Here is a 17,942-nt window from a genome sequence, read left to right as displayed (position 1 = left end):
TGTCTCTAGCATTATCAGTATGGTGGTCTTTTACGTATTTCAGTGACTAATTGGTCAACTATTCACAGCAGAGATAAATCAATTAAAATTTTTTCAGGTATATAGACAAGTTATCGGTTGACTGTCATGGAATAAAGTTGCGATTCGCTTGGACAGGCAATTTAGTATCCCAGTTAAATGATGCGAGGGAGATGTATGCCTATAGCTTAAAACAGGTTTGACATATTGTTTGTTTTTTGTCTATATTGTTTTTGTCGGATGGCCCCATGTTAGTGTTCCTGTTTATTTTTAAAATATGGCTGGCGATAAGTGGGTGGTTACTGTTAATGCTCGTAGAATGTGTAGCATAATCAGTATGGCATTTGAGGACCCTTGCTACGTATATTTTTAAAGAGATTTATATATATATATATATATATATATATATATATATATATATATATATATATATATATATATATATATATATATATATATATATATATATATATATATATATATATATATATATATATATATATATATATATATATATATATATATATATATATATATATATATATATATATATATATATATATATATAGAATTGGTTTACTACTGCCAGTACATTTTAAGTGAGCACAAATAGAAAATATGTTCTACTATCTTTTATGTCAGAACATTATATAAACAGCAGTCAATGGACTAATGCCCGTCTAAGCCTACATTTTGTATGATTCCCATCATTTTATGACAAATGTATCCCATCATTTTATGACAGTTGTAACAGCCAGTGAGCTGTTGTCATTATATTTTTAAATTTTAAAGGTTAATTTGTAGACGACTTAGTTTGTTTTAAAGCAGTGTGATCAGCAGGCTTGTACATATTTTCGTATACACAAGCTGAACACCATCGCGCGTCATGGAAATTCTAGTACACAGAAAATTCCCAGTTTTTGTTAAGTTCAAGGCCTTCAGATGCCTGATAACCCGTGACGGAAAAACTTCTGATCCAATCAAGGGGCACCTACTGTATGTAAATGAGTTTTTTTTTTTTTTTTTTTTTTTTTACACTTAAAGAGCAAGACGACACCTCTTTTGTGAACTGAAATTAAATATTCTTTTTTCTCCGAGTGTTAAATCGACAGATGGTAGTTCCCTTTTTAGTTTTCTGTTAAAGGAAACTATTGTGCCGGCTTTGTCTGTCCGTCCGCACTTTTTTGTCCACCCTCAGATCATAAAAACTACTGAGGCTAGAGGGCTGTAAATTGGTAAGTTGATCGCCCAACCTCCAATCATCAAACATACCAAATTGCAGCCCTCTAGCCTCAGTAGTTTTTATTTTCAGGTTAAATTTTTTCCATGACCGTGCGTCTGACAACGCTATAGGGCAGGTCACCACAGGGCCGTGGCTGGAAGTTGCATGGGCCACGGCTCATACAGCATTATATGCTATACAGAAAACTTGGTTGCGCCGAAGAAAATTCGGCGCATTTTTCACTTGTTTTGATTTACAACATTTTATTAATAGACTTTATATGAGGCCACTAAAAAATCTAAATTTCATTTAGTGAAAGATAGTTTACTCATTAATCTCTCTCTCTCTCTCTCTCTCTCTCTCTCTCTCTCTCTCTCTCTCTCTCTCTCTCTCTCTCTCTCGTGGCTGACATATTAGGTTTTCAGTCTTTTACATTATATAGGGATGCAATCATGGATCATTTTGTTGGTTCTTGTATTAAATCCTCTTTTATTATGAAGGTTTTTCATTACATTTTTTCATTTTAAACGGCGCCATTGTTTAATAGGCCCTTTTCGAGTATCAAATTTAGTGATTTATCACGAGTATTTTTTACAGTTTTGCTCATTTTCTCTTGTAAAACCGAACTTAGGTAGGGTGGGTTTTTTTGAGTAAAGAGTTTGCGATACGATGCTTTTCGTTTAATTGGCACACCAGTGTTACTACTACTCCCCGTAGGAGGCGTAGTGCCGTCAGCGTACCCACGCGCGGCGCACTGTAGGCATTACTTAAGGTCCTTTGCAGCGTCCCTTCGGCCCTTAGCTGAAACCCCTTTCATTCCTTTTACTGTATCTCCTTTCATATTCTTTCTTCCATCCTACTTTCCACCCTCATCTAACAATTGTTACATAGTGCACTGCATTGTGCCTCTGTAAATCTAAGCTGTGATTATGTACCTAGTTGTTAGTTGTGGGCGGCAGTTAGGAGAGTGAAAGAAAAGACATTTTGCTACATCAAAATGCATCCATATGGTTAAGCCTCGACGAGGTAATCCTCTCCCCTGCCGAGGTACAACCATTCAAAAGATATTCATGAGATTCTCTCAAAGCTTTCTGGTGATAATTATAGCCACATTATGTTTTCTTTTTCTTAAGAAAAATTGATAGTTTGTCTATTTTACTTCACAAATAAATATATTTCAAATCCTCAGCCAGTCCCTTCAGTTGCCTCTTGAGATCTCCATTTCTTTGTATTATCATCTGCCTTGGCCTGTGTTATGTATTCTCTTGACCAGACTAGCGAAGCAGAAGTAGAAATGAATTATAATTTTCCAGAAGTTTTCTTATTTTTTCGGTGGAAAGTTGAAACTATGTTTAGCTAATATGTTTTAGTTAAATGACAAGACTGGAACATTTTTTCGAAGTATCAGCTTCCAGAATGTGTCATGTGCCGCTGAGTGAATTTGGTCCTACTTCAGAGTCACAGTATACAAGAGCTGCAGATCATAACTATACGTTGTACGCTGTGTCGCCAGACCGAATAACACGGTAATATGATACTAGGTCATGTCCATCTTCATGAGTATGACAGTGAGAATATGTTAGGGTTCCGTAGATTCGGAACGAGATGGGTGTCGTGTTTCAATATTCAGGGAATGATGTCTCAGTAGATAGGCATCTGGGTGTTTCTGTAAAAAGTCAGTTGCTTACCTAAGTTTATATTTACGTCCTTTATCACATGGTCTGATCGTTCGTTTGTTTTACTTAATCTTTATTTGATTCCCTGTCTCATATTAATCGTTAATTTTTTTTTCTTTTTTTAAGTTTTAAGTGATATAGGAATGGGATGCAAGAGATATTTAGTCACTGCAATTTTTTTCGAATGCATCACACACATATACGTTTCCTGTCATTATTGCCATCTTCTGAAATCTTCAACTTTGTTTCTTTTGCTTCCCCGATATTGTCATATATTCACCAGGCAGCGTTTGCTTGTAACTTTCGTTTAAAACTTTTAATAAACATTTGGAAATGACCCTCGAGAGCTGCTCGATTGTGTGCTACCTCCAAACAAAATCTGCGTTGACTGGATCTTGCCTCATCTTAGCTCACTTGATGTGTGTCTGGCCCCAGTTCTCAGAAAACAGTAGCCGGAGAATCTGGTTAAACTGTTTAATTATAATTTTTCTTATGCAGTTTGGGGCAGTCTGCTTATTTGTCCTTGCAGACAGGTTAAGGACTACTGAGGATGTCTGCAAAATAATATTCATAACAAAAAATTAAAGCATTTATTTTTTCACATCATTCTTTCGGAAAAGTTGAACAAGAATAAAGTCACAAAGTTGATAAATATCTGTCAGACGTTTTAAGTGTGTTGGAATGTTTGTGTTTTATACTTGTATAAAAAACAGAGGAAACATGTACCGTATAAGGGATATAAACAGGCTTATTACAGAATGCACAAACAAAAGTCAACTGTTTCACTTCTGTAAGTCCATCCACATTTTATGCAGATAAGGGAACAGGTTGGTTAACTAAATATTATCTCTAGATCTTAATGTAATTCCATTTTGGCCAGATTAAGAGTTAGTATGTAAACTTTTGTCTGTAGACTTGACACTTCATTTTTATGTATCCGACTTTACGTACTGTGATCGACCTTGGTCTCGTCACTGTGGCACAAACTAAGAACTTCAGGCTTCTCATTTTCATTGGTTTGGTACAGTTAGCTGCAAAAATTTTGATAGGCATAACAGCGAGATAAGAGACCTCTGGCACTCCCACAGTGTAGTACATCCTATCCATTTTAGGAAACAAGCAGCTGTTGATAACGCTCCTCATGAAACAGTCTCTAAACATGTAAACACATGAAAAAAAGCACGTTTCCAAATAGAGTAGTCATTTTAATTCAGCAGTAAAGTTAAGCAACATTATTATTTTGGAATTGCCAGATGTCTCCTTAGCTTGCCCTGATGTGTACCGAAATTCCCCAAGCCAACAAGTAACAAAGTTGGTGGCGTTTCTCCCAAAACGTTTCAAGGGTAGCTTGTGCAATCGGAGACCCACATCTGATATGCAGAACAGCCACGATTCAAGCATCGGATTTAGTAGGAAAATTGTAACCTTCGTCCCGCTTTGTTTGCGGGCTAAAAAAAAAAGGAAAAAGGATATGGCGTACGTCTTTGTTTGGATATTTTAGAGCATCAAAGTCAGGTCTTGCGATTGAGTCAGTATGTAACATGAATGACGTAAACTCGATTAACTTACAAGAGCGTAATTTCTTTTCTGTCATGTCCTGAGGAGATTCTAAAACGTTTTGGTGATTTATGTTTCTTCTTAAGAGAAGGTTTTCCCATTACTTGACGGCGCCAAGTGGAAGGTTCAAGAGACTACTCAGAAGCATTAACCCCACTGTGTATATAGGGAAGAGGATTCTGAGTTATGTTCTTTTGGACTCATCCGCAGGGCTCCTTGCGGATTAATAAATTGTTAGGCTTTGCCTAAGAGAAGAGTCATGCTTTACGAGGAAATTAAATTGTGCTTTATTGCTGTAATTCTTTTGTAGTGATTTGATAGGTTTAAGATTTGACGTTATTTGACAGGAGTAGTTTTTAACGCAGTGCAAATCATAAATATGAAACACACACACACACACACACACACACACACACACACACACACACACACACACACACACACACACACACACATATATATGTATAATATTTTATTCGACCTGTGTCGTAAAAATTGACGGTAAAATTTAGATTTGCATTAAGTTTAGTGCTTCCGGATTGTCAGTTAATGAGTGAAAAACTTAGTAAAGATAAACGAGATCCTTGTCTTTGTCACTTGTTACAAAGAGTAAAAATTGTTGGCATGATAAATGAAACTAATTATTTCCATTATAACAAAGGGGTATTGTAAAGGATCCATTGTATTGGCCCCAAGCTGTTAATTGAAAAGTAGCTATATGGTAATAAAACGTAAGTATTACCAGTATAACAAAAAAATTAGTATTGCTGGTTAAATATATTATTTGTAGCATATATACAATATATGGTATATCATTATTGTAAAAAAAATTATGGTAATATACCTCACTGCCGAGTGGTTGACAAAAAATTAAACTATATAATTAGAAAGGCGTAGTTTTGTGTGGTGCCAAAGTTCATTATCTATTTTGGCAAATATATTACATGATAAAATATAGAGAGTTTAGATTATTAAAACGCCACCAGAGTTAGTATTTTGTATGGCAACTAACTATTCGCAGACTGTACGAAGAAATATCCCGCTAAGCACGTTCTCGATAGAGTATCAAGAAGATTTTTTTTTATAATTTTTGCCCATGTTTTAATGCACAAGAGCGGACATAAAGAACGCTAAATTATATATTATCGGAAAGGCAATTAGTTTGTAATTTTTTGCATTTTTGTAAAAAACTGTAAAAATAGTTTTACTTGGTTAATCACAACTCTTGAGTTTGACGTCACCGTTATTATTATTATTATTTTTTTTTTTAGCAAGGATAACATTTTTCAGTATGTTTGCCTAAGAATGACTCGGAGGTATGTGGTATGTGTTGAGATCTATTCATAAAAAGCGTAAGCAGGTGGTTGCTTCGTACTTTGGCTTTGAAAAGGGATCAGAAATCGTTCATATAACGTCATCGTGCTCCTTTTCGTGCCTACCCTCCCGGCTGGGATGAGCCCCCTCCTACGCAGGCTCACCCGTGGCGATCATTCATGTCTTCCATGAATCGATGGGATCATCCTCTCCGCACCTACAAGGAAAATCCCCAAACCTTGTCCCACCATTTTTTTGCAGGTTCTAATGTTTGTAGTGATCTATGTAATTGTTTCGTCGGTTTGTTTGTGAGACATTCAGCTGCTTATGAATTAATCTCTCATACGTGAACCATATATAATATATATATATATATATATATATATATATATATATATATATATATATATATATATATATATATATAATACATACATATAATACATATATATATCTAAACTGTCTAATGGGTGTGTAATGAATTCTTCATTTACCCTTAGCCAATTTAAAATGTCAGATTTTGTTCAACATGCTGGCTTTCGAATAGCAGGTGGTGTTTTTAAAGTATCCCACATTTTAAGGGATCCTCCATTCAAAGTCTGCTAGTTGATGCAGGAGAATTGCGTTAGGTCCTACATCTCCAACCTTCTACAGTTAGATACTGTTATAGGATACATAGGCTTCTAAAATTTCATTTCAAACTGGAAGAAAAAAAAGTTTCTTTTGATATTATGAGGCTCACACTGAATCCCCAGTCCATTACAGTTTGAGTATAGTAGTTGATAAATAGATAAATAGCGAGATTATTTCTAGGAGTGGGATGCTGCTTTTGAAGTTGCCAGTTATCCCATCTTAGTAAATACCAGAGGTATCGTTTATTCCAATACCTCATTGGTTTGAAGAGCAACATAGTAGAAGCATTTTGCTCTTATTCTTATGGAAATGCACGACAGCATTGGGATACTGCTTTTATATTTATGGATTGCGCCAAGTCCAGTGCTTCCATAGGATTTGAAGTGCTTAATGGTAAAGGTGCACTTCCTCTAGCATCATCTGTTTCTAGCAGATCTGCATGGTTTTCTGCCTACTGTTAAATGAATTAGCATTAATGAAGGGGGATAATTTTTGAGTATTTAGTGGAGAAAAGTGTTTTGTAGGCGTTAGCACTTCTGTTTCAACCGATCCTTTAGTTTTTACAATTAGCCTATATCAATTGCAGTTTCCCAAGGTTTCAACTTACGAAGATGTTTCTGGAAAGTAAAAGGTGGCTAGTTTAGCAAAAAGGGCTGTAATTGAATTACTTTCAAGGAGATATTCACTTTTTATTTATTTATACCATATGTCAGGATTGCCTCAGCTTAGAATTTGCACACTCAACAGAAATTCGTAAGGTTTGGCAGACACCAGTCATACGGTAACAAATATCTTTGCCCCTCCCCGCCCCCCACGACTGAGGTATGCGTTAATTGATTGTCATAGTCATGGGGATCTTACTGACTGATACTTAGTCTTAGGTATGTGGTGAGCGGGACATGTACATCTTTATCAAGATTGTAGGAGAGACTTAGGTATATGATGCCAGTGAAATTTTAAGGTTGCATCAGAAGCTGATCTTCGTAGCTGTTTTTAAAGAAAATGTATTAAAACATTTTCATTTTACTCCCAAAAATTTTTTTTAGTTTTTAATTGTTTGATTAGTGTTAATGATATCTGCATCAGTGACTTTGAAGTAATAATGCCATATAATTTCCATTCCTTCATTCTTGAACTACACATCCTCAAGTTAGGCCCCAGTGGCCATTAACCATTGCTCATCTTGGCCCTCAAACTGTGGGGTTCAAGCCATTAAGCATGAACACTGCCAAGTAATCTTAGCAAAAGTGGTTGTCTTCGTTCTACCCTTTGCAGCAGTATGAACAGAGTTGACCCTTTTGCCACAAAAGGTAGCTAAAGCTGTGGCTCATCTTCAAATTCAGTGAATTGCTCTCCACTGCTACACTGAAAAGGCCTGCAGGGGTTAGGAGTCTGCTTCCATTGCTTGACAAAAGACCACCAGCCATCACCCTTCCACAGAAAGATAATTTGCACAAGTTGTGAAGGGTGGCACCCTACATTCACATGATAGGATCATCAAAGCTTAGCCAATGTGAAAGTTGTTATGGTTCCTTGACAGACCCTAGCCCATAAGAGAGGCGCCAGTGATGATGTGCATCATGGGCAGCCAGTTGACAAGTACTCTGCCACAAAACCTGAGACCTGTTGTTGCTATCAATAATATCTTTACAGAGAAGAGGGGGAGGACTGTATCAAAATCCATGCCCTCTTAAATAGTGGCTCTTGGTGGACATTCATTCAACCTCATTTAATCAGTAAACTATAGCTCAGGCCTATCAGTTGTGTAAAGATAGCAGGTTTATCTGCATGTTAATATGCATGAGGCATTGCACAATGCTATCACCTGTCCTCATCATTGTGCCTGGACTCCGTAGTGTGTATAATCATCCCAAGGGGAAAGGAGCACCTACACTAAACTGAATCAGCAATTCTTAAGCCTTTTCCAGTTTGGGCTTATAACCCCATAAACCATGAATAAGTTTCACCTGTGCCCACTATATGGTCTGTAGCAGAATTATCGATCTGGACCCCTAGGACAAGGAAGACCCTGGCTTTGGATCCCTTACCATGAATTCCTGACGTAGTCAGCATTGCAAGAAAAAGCGCCCTTACCCTGGATGTAGAAGCCTTAACCCTGTTCTGTTTCACTTAACTATCTTGTCTTTCAGAAGAGAATTAGCAGTTTGATATGTTTCTGGTGTTAAGCAAGCCTTTGATGTTTGAAGGTAGTTTAATCAAGTGCCATGCTTGGAATGCTGGCCAAATGGCATTAGACTTGGTACTTTACATGTGAATGGTACTAAGGAATTTGTTTTGGGTCTGATATTGGTTGTCTTCAAAATGTAGTTTCTTATAGTTTGAAAATATTTTTTGCTCTTCTTGAGCCATCGTCAGTTATCAGTATTGACAACACCTTTACTACTAGTTTAATTGACAGATTCCTCCTACTTGCTAATAGAAAATCCTGAGTCCCTGATTCCCTGGATCTTTAAACTATCCTTAGATACGGTGGCATAGGATCTTGTTTAGCAAGTATTTTGGCTCGTGCAACATTTTACATCCTGGAGAAGTCGCTCTTAAAGGAGAATTTCTCCTCCCACTCAACATAGCAGGAGGTCCAATCTTTCTCTTTCCGCTGTCAAGGAATTTGTTCCACTCACTCTACTAAATTTGTCTGAATATAGTCTAAACAGTTCTTTGAGCTCACCATGACTTTGGGCCCAGCATGAATGTGCCCGGCCATGATAAATTAGTTGATTTTTGAAAAGACCCAGATGTTAATGCAATTAACATCACCGAAGAAGAATACAGACGCTCTCACCATTCCTGAAAACAGTAAAAATACCTACGTCTACCAAGTATACATTGCGCCCTTAATAGCGAGCACCAAAGGAATGTTAGTCCCTTTGAAGTACATTTCCTTCAAGGTACTTTCAAGCTACCGTTCAACGTTTCCATTCCTTTGGATAGCTCTCCCACCTTTATTACTCCTGAAAGCCAATCTTTGCTCTCTGCATCACTCGCAAGATTAGGCAACTGCTGCTCAGAGACCCTAGGTGAAAGTTGGGTCCCATCATGAATAGAACAGGGCCTTCTCCCGTGAGGAGTCAAACGAAACGTAGAAGCAGCATAGTCCAGTTTATGTAAAGCATGAAGTTATTTTGGCCGCTAGATGTGTTTAGCAGTTCTCTCTCTCTCTCTCTCTCTCTCTCTCTCTCTCTCTCTCTCTCTCATATTTGCAATCACAGTATAAGTGTGGATTCAGTGTTTTTCGACACTTAATCTTGGAAATTGCCCTTGTGATACTTGCACTTTCATTTGTTTAATTTTTGATAGTCATTTTATGATTTTATCATGACTAGTTGCCTATTCATCATGAGAATATTTCCATTATGTTTTATCGATGTTATTCACAACGTAAGAATGTAAGTTGATTTTGTAGGTACAACTAGTCTTTTGCTTAAGATTGTATTTTTTTTTCAATGCCCACTTAACCCATTAACGCCTGACCTACTATATATAGTAGTACAATTGCTAGGACAAATTACACCCCAATTTTTTATTTTTTTCTTATTGTTTTGCATATTCCTGAGTTCTTTTCAATCTAATCAATAATATAAACAGGAGTTTTTCTTTGAAGTATCCATATTTTTCTATTTTTTGACAAAATACCAAAGATATGTAGAATGTTTTTATATATTCACATTTTTATTTGAGCTCATGGTTACATAAGTTCATTAAACATCTTTATACTGATACATATCATGACGCTGAAAACCATGAATCAATTCATATATCAGAAATTGAGATAGCAATTGAAGCATAAATATTACAGGCTATTTTTCATTACCTACTATATATAGTAGGTCAGGCAATATGAAGACAAAATATGGAACGGACAGGAAAAATCTTAGAAAAGTATCACCCTAAAGCAAATTGGTTGTTTCTTCATTAGAATAAACTGCTTGTTCGCTATTTTCTGGTCCTTGGATGCATACCTCGTTGCTGGTGAAGTGACTTTCCAGCTAACAATGCCTCGGTAGTTTCAAACTTTCAGTTCCCTGTTACTATCTCAGCAGAATGGACCAGCGTAAGAAGTAAGTTATTTTGTTTTTCATGTGTCTAAAAAGTTCATTATATATGAGTAAATATTTTTCGGTTGTCCTATATTACCAGTGAATTTTCAGCTTACATGATATAAGACAAAACTCTCTCTCTCTCTCTCTCTCTCTCTCTCTCTCTCTCTCTCTCTCTCTCTCTCTCTCTCTCTCTCTCTCTCTCTCTTTATTCCTTTTCTTTCTCTTCCTTTTCCTCTGGTTCTTTCGTTCTTTTACTTTATTATTGAAAATTCTAATTTTTCTTTTCAGAAATTTGAATCTACAGGAAATACTGGACATTTTAGATGAAGAGGAAAAGGATCCTGTTGCAATTTTTATTACTCCTCCCGAAGTCAGAGAGGATTCTGATGAAGACTCGGCGGAAGAAGATGAGGGTGGCTTAGCTGACAATCTAAATTCCAATCAACTAAGAGCCTCTGCTGAAGCAGTCTTTCATGATGGGAGAGTCTTAGGTGAAGATGATGATGAAGTGGAAAACAGTAATGTCAATTGTGCAGAGGAGCAGCAAGAATCAAAGAAAAGGAAAACAAGCCAAAAAGATGTCTCTAGAATATAACTGGAAAAAAACAAGTAATATTTGATTTTCAGTCAATCAAACACAGTATGATAAACCGCCACCTGCCATAGATTTGAAGGAAAGTCACCTGTGGAGAAATTTGAATATTTCTTTGATGAAGATATAATGAACATGATTGCCAAGGAATCTTGCAGGTATGCTTGCGAGAAAAATGCACAGTTTACCATCTCTGTTTCGGAACTGCGAGTGGCCTTTGGCATTCTCATACTCTCAGGATACCACACATTACCAAGTCGCCGCTTATACTGGTCTTTGGATGCTGATGTTGAGTCGAACTCGTTGCTAAAGGCAATGTCACGTGATAGATTTGAAGAAATATTACGGTTTCTGCATTTCACTGATAATCAGGCACTAAACAAGGATGACAAACTGGCAAAAATCCGACCTCTAATGAACCATTTGAACACAAAATTTGCCATGGCTTACCCTATGGATCAACATATAGCACTTGATGAAGCAATGATAGAATATTTTGGTAGGCATGGATGCAAACAGTGCATTCGGAATAAACCTGTGAGATTTGGATTTAAAGCTTGGTGCCTAAATTCGCCACTTGGATATTTAGCTACGTTTCATGTATACCAAGGGACAGCCTTCGGGTTGAATCGTCACTATGAAGAAAGGTTTGGAAAAGGTGGGGGCACTTTGATGATTTTATTCGAAAAACTACCAAGTCATATCAAAGATATACCAGTGAGGTTTTACTTTGACAACTACTTCACAAGTTTACCTTTAGTAAATCACCTACGAGAGATAAACTATGGAGCAACTGGAACAATAAGGGACAACAAATTCCGAAGACTTGTCCTATAAACTCCACAAACGAAATGAAGAAGGTTCCTCGAGGAGATACGGATGTTGTTGTGGATAGTATTCACAAGATCTTGTTGGTACGCTGGAAGGATAATGCAGTAGTTTCAGTGGTATCAAATATTTCTCCTGTTTATCCTCTGGAAAGTGTATCTCGATGGTCAGCAAAGGACAAAAGAAAATTAGTGTAAGTCGACCTTATCTCATCGGGGATTACAACAGGCACATGGGTGGCACTGATAGGATGGACCAAAACATCAATTGTTACCGTATATCCATTAGAATGAAAAAGTGGTGGTGGCCTATATTTTCTTGGGTGATTGATGCAACGATTCAGAACTGCTGGCTTCTGCATCGTGTTGATGAAAGCAACCTTCCACTGTTGTCATTCAAGCGCTACATTGCAAGGACATACCTTCAGCAGGCAGAACCACGTTTGGGAATAGGCCGGCCAAGACAGTCATCTCGGGTTATTCAGATGTACGTTATGACAATATTGGTCACCTCGTCGAACCCCTTGGAAAACAGGCCTGGAAATGTGCTCTATCTTCTTGCAAATCTCGTCCTTCGCAAGGGTGTATGAAGTGTGGAGTTCCATTGTGTGTGAAATGCTTTGTTGAGTATCATCGTCGTGCTCTTTAGAACACTGCTAATTATAGTATCTGGTTTGTTATTGTGTGATATCACGGAATTTATCTCAAAATTTAAGTAAGAATGAAGTTTCTCTAAAGCATGAACCAGTTTTATTTCTATTTTATTCTACAATATCACAATTTACTGTTAAACATTTCACTTGTAGAAGTAAGAATTATTATCCATTTCACATATTCAAATACTGTCAGCACGTGCAAAAGTAACAGGGCTTACAAATGCAACAAATTTTAGCAGTAAACTGCAATATTTCTTTGTATTATTCCGTAATAAACGCATTAATATTGAGTGTCTTGTTTCTAATACATCCTCCTAGTAATGAAAAAATACCAATAAAATTTTATTATAGAAAATAGTCTCCTCAATAAAAATGTGTACCCCTTATCTGCCTAACCTACTATATATAGTAGGTCCTATATATGGACAAATACCATGAAAAAATCATCAAATATATGATAATACCATATAAATATACATATTAAACTTAAATAATAAAACAAGAAAAAAAAAAATTCAGGCAGTAATGGGTTAAGTGGTCATATTGTTGCCTCTCTCTCTCTCTCTCTCTCTCTCTCTCTCTCTCTCTCTCTCTCTCTCTCTCTCTCTCTCTCTCTCTCTCTCTCTCTCTCTCATATTTGGTATGTTTGCAATCACAGTGTAAGTGTGGATTCAGTGTTTTTCAACATTTAACCTTGGAAATTGCCCTTGTGATACTTGTATTTTCATTTGTTTAATTTGTGATAGTCATTTTATGATTTTATCACCACTAGTTGCCTATTTATCACTATACATGAGAATATTTCCATTATTTTTTGTCGTTGTTATTCACCACTTCAGATTGTCCCTTGTGATACTACTTTGTTTTTATCCTGGGTAATGAGTTGTCTTTGTTTTCATTCTTATTTTTCATCATTTATGATAGCTTATGATTTGTATGTGGCTTTCGCTTGAAAAATTATTTTTCTTCTAACAAGAAGGGTAGAACCCCTTGTTTCCTTTGGATTATTTTAGTATTTCCCACTTTTTCATCATATTTTCTGTATATTCTTGTCATTTATCCCTTTGTATATATTCCCTTTCATTGTTGTTCTTATTATTAAGAAGTCATTTCTTTTAAGTATAATACTCGTAGTCTTCCATCCTTTTTATTTGTACTCCGTAAATGCTATCGGTCAACTTCCGTTCAAATTTATATTATTGTTTATATATAGTTTGTCCATCTAAGTAATAACATTGTCCATTTTTGTCCCGTTAATTTTACTCCAGACAAGTGTTTGTCGGTTATCGAATGGCCGTTACTCGAATCTACCGGTACTTTAAAGGATGCGACTCGCCTTTGCCTTCGCGCTGAAGTGCCCTGAAGTTCAGGTGTACGAATAAAAAAAGGAAAAGATTGAAAGAAATCAATTATTTTCTGCATTTTCTCAAAAGTCATCGACTCAGAAATTCGCAGGGAAGTCTATTTTATTGAAAGGTTTGCTGTTCCATATTGGTGCGGGGTTGATAATTTGTGATTCTGATTCCGTTTGATGCACAAAGTATTTAGACTTTTGGGAAACTGCAGTCATATTGTGGCAGAGATAATTTCCCTCCTCCCAGTTTCTTTTTCCTTGCTTCTTGGCGAGAGATCAGTTCCCCACATTTTTCTTGATGCGGTTTTATAAATCTGGCCTTGAAACGCAATCTCCATTATTTTTATATACACGTGAACTGCGCACACAACCGCACAATGAGTGTTGTTTATTGGGTTGCATTGAAGACGCGAGACATCGAGTACTGTAAAGTGTGAATCTGATAGGAAAAGGTAAGACTGGCCCTTCGTCTTGAGGCGGTGAAGAACTCAACAGTTCGTTAATAGGTCATAGTTTTGTTTCATTGAAAGACACATTTATCATGTACAAGTACACCGGCGCCTTTTTAGTGTGGCACATGTACCCCTAAGCGTAGCAAACACTCCGTTCCAGAAATCTAAAATATCAAATAAAAAAAAGCTTTAGAGAAAAAATGTTCTGCTTCCTCTTAAACCGCAAATAGACTAGGTTAGAGCCTACAACAGATGGTTTTTTAGGCCCTGTTGGTAGAAAAAATATACATATATATATATATATATATTATATATATATATATATATATATATATTATATATATATATATATTATATATATATATATAAATGTATATGTATACATATATGTATATACGTATATATATATATAAATGTATATGTATACATATATGTATATACATATATATATATAATGTATACATACAGTATATGTATATACATATGTATATATATGTATACATTTGTATATATATTATATATATATATATATATATATATATATATATGTGTGTGTGTGTGTGTGTGTGTGTGTGTGTGTGTGTGTGTGTGTGTGTGTGTGTGTGTGTGTGTGTGTGTGTATACACATTTGTCATTCACTTCTAGAACAGAGACTGTTACGGAGATGATCGTTAACCTGCAAGTGTAAAAAATTGGGTTTAAGGGTCAAGATCTTTTCAGAAGGTTACAGGGTTGCGTGAAGAAGCGTGGCTTTGTTCAATTTCTTTGATGGCGATTGGACGTTTGGCTGGTGTTGTAAGGTCACTAACCCCAGATAATTACGAGAATGTCGGGCCTTTTACTCATGATGGTTTCTCACAGTCGGATGACATAACATTCCTTTCATTTGCCTTTATTTGTGTCTTTCTCCAGAAGTGATTCGTAATGATTTCATACAGTTGAAAAGGTTGGCTTCTTTGATATTTTTTATTTCGAAGGAGTATTTTTAAAAATTGACTTCCATTAGCTTCTGTTTTATCATGTATAGGAATTACGCAAATGTATTGAAATTTAACAAAATGGTTTAGAAAGAAAGATGGAATTTATATCGTACTGTCATGATGTCCGGTTGAATAATCTCCCAGTTGAAGGTTTGATATTGCTAGCAGCTGTAAGGAAATCTAAACTCTGGCTTCATGTTCTTAAGTGTTGTAAAATATTATGAAAGTTCTCTGCTGACAGAGATGGAGGCATTTATGGTGTCTCTATGTCTTTACTCTTCTTGGGGTGTGAACAAGTTTACTTATTGTGTTAATTCTCAGAAATGGAACTTTAATTTGATGTGTCATTTCTCAGACATTTTCGGAGATGTTGACAACAGATCACTGTCTGCTTTTTTATGATCAAATCGCCTTATCCCTTTTGAAAATTTATGAAATTTTCATTTTTATGACTTGATTGCAGTAGTCTAATTTCAGTAATTATTTGTACGTATTCAGTGTGAATAATTTTCACTTAGTGTTGAATGTGTTTTATCGTATATTCTAATACCTTACCGTTTTATTCACTCCTTTTTCTTTTTCTTTTTCTCGAGAATTGTGTTAGGCATTAGGAAGCTCTTCCCTCGGCTTCCATTATGAATAAAATTGATATGTTCGTTTAAGTTGTAATGGATGCTATACATCCTGTGTGCCAGTACTTGTGAACAAGCACAAGTACTGAAGAAATTTACAAGTACAGAAGTCGCTTAGTACTTAGTCCAGTTCCAAGTACCACACAGTGTACTTTGGTACAAGTACTTTTCAACAGGTATCTAATATTTTGATTCACATATTTTCTTCAAATTCAGTAGCAAATATCTAATGAAAAAGCATATCACGGTAATATATTATAAAATGATCTTACCGAACTGAATGTAGCTCTGCCCTTCAGTAGAATCCGTGTACTACTCAGATTTTAGATAGTGATAGGACTTAGTGAGTAAAGGTGGTCTAAAATGAGCCAGCTCACAAGTAAAGGAATAATAACAATTCTATTAAATATCCTAGTTGAGTTGTTAGTACAAATTTCAATCATACAACGTAAATTTGCACTACAAACAAAAAAGTGTGATACTTCCAGTTTAGAGAAATATATAAGAATTATATAATTTTCTAAGTTCACAATTAATGATTACCGTAGCAAGTAGTAATGGCAAAAAATTAAACATGAAATAATTACTGGATTAAGCTCGACCTGCAAGAGACCCGGTTGGATGGTACATTTAATCCTACCAGTGTATAACATTTGAGGTTGCTCTAAAACTGTCAGTTTGGGTGGTTGAAGTTTGCAGCTTGTTATTGGACAGGTTATGTCAGTTGTCACATTTGTGTACCTTGTTTCAACACAGAAAATCACATATGATCAAAACATTTTGTAGAAACATAATTTCTTGAGCTGTGTTCTGACAAATTTGTATTTATAGGTCAGAATACAGTTAGCCACCCCATCAGCCATATGACAAAAAACAGTAATACAAAATGGAGGTCAGGACACTGATGGTGTTCCGTATGAAAGTCAAATTTGTTACATGTGCAGCACAGTATCAAGCTCATTTATATTCTTAGAGATGGCAACGAAAAATTTGATAACTTTTGATTAAAAACCCTCCTACCCCCTATGGGTGGATGTGTTCAGCTAGATATACCGGGAACTTATAAACGAGAGTTGCCAGATAGTCTAGTACTATTGCTGTACATTAGTAGCTGTAACTGATATAAACTTAATATTATTACTGTTACTATTTAATATTTACATAAATATTTTTTTAAAATAATTTAAGTAGATAACACATAATCTGCTCATTCATAGTAAGATCAGCTCAGTGGTCTGGTAAAACTAAGGTATACTTAACTTAGGAGCAGTCGTAGTTAATTATTTATGCTAATTGTACCCGCATAATTATTTCTGTACTGTAGTTGAAAAGTACTTAGAAGTACATGATTTTTCAAGTACTTTTGGCCCCGGTACAAGTACAAGTATATTGATTTTTAATATCTGAACTACAAGTATTAGTCCAGTTACTGAAAATTTTGTATGTAAGTCCAAGTACAATTACAAGTACTTGTACCTGGACCCAAGCCTGGCGTGGTTACTTAGTGGAGTACAGTACACGGATTCAAGGGAAAGACGGGAAAATGAAGCGTGACTAGAAATAAAACAAACGGGTTTGCAGTGGTCAACGAAAATTGTTCACTATGCTTCATGGACTTATATTCTTATGTCAATGTCGACGAGAGGGGAAACAATACCATTATCTAGTGTAGATATGAAGGAAGGGAGAAAGGAAAAGAGAACGGAAAAGTTTGTGGTCAGTCCCCGAAGTAAGTGGTAGAAGCATCCTCTAGGGGAGTAAGTCGGAAATAGATCTCTGAACCGATCAGTTCGGGATTGAGGATTTTTGGGAAGGTGCAGCCATGATCGAAACATACTTGGACCATGGGTGCAGTATCATTTAGGACAGGTTGTAGTTTCGCGTATAAATGGAATTGCATTGCCACGATGCTCTCTCTCTCTCTCTCTCTCTCTCTCTCTCTCTCTCTCTCTCTCTCTCTCTCTCTCT

General features: G+C 36.0%; 2 protein-coding genes across 2 annotated transcripts in view; both read left to right on the top strand.

The window, feature by feature from the left end:
* trol (terribly reduced optic lobes) overlaps positions 1-17,942 on the top strand; it is a 1,293,721-nt gene that overhangs the window by 36,169 nt on the left and 1,239,610 nt on the right. The window contains exon 2 of the mRNA XM_067129897.1: positions 98-215. Within this exon, the coding sequence (XP_066985998.1) occupies positions 192-215 (24 nt within the window). The 5' untranslated portion in view covers positions 98-191. The remainder of the gene's footprint in view (positions 1-97; positions 216-17,942) is intronic.
* Positions 10,304-11,076, top strand: LOC136828120 (uncharacterized). The gene is made up of 2 exons (XM_067085902.1): positions 10,304-10,499; positions 10,770-11,076. Exons 1-2 carry the CDS (start codon positions 10,483-10,485, stop codon positions 11,074-11,076), a joined length of 324 nt encoding a protein of 107 aa, XP_066942003.1. The 5' UTR covers positions 10,304-10,482.

The sequence above is a fragment of the Macrobrachium rosenbergii genome, chromosome 3, assembly GCF_040412425.1.
Source record: "Macrobrachium rosenbergii isolate ZJJX-2024 chromosome 3, ASM4041242v1, whole genome shotgun sequence".
In the NCBI taxonomy this organism is placed as follows: domain Eukaryota; kingdom Metazoa; phylum Arthropoda; class Malacostraca; order Decapoda; family Palaemonidae; genus Macrobrachium; species Macrobrachium rosenbergii.
Note: the sequence above shows the minus strand (reverse complement) of the source record. Positions and strands in the feature narration are given on the sequence as shown.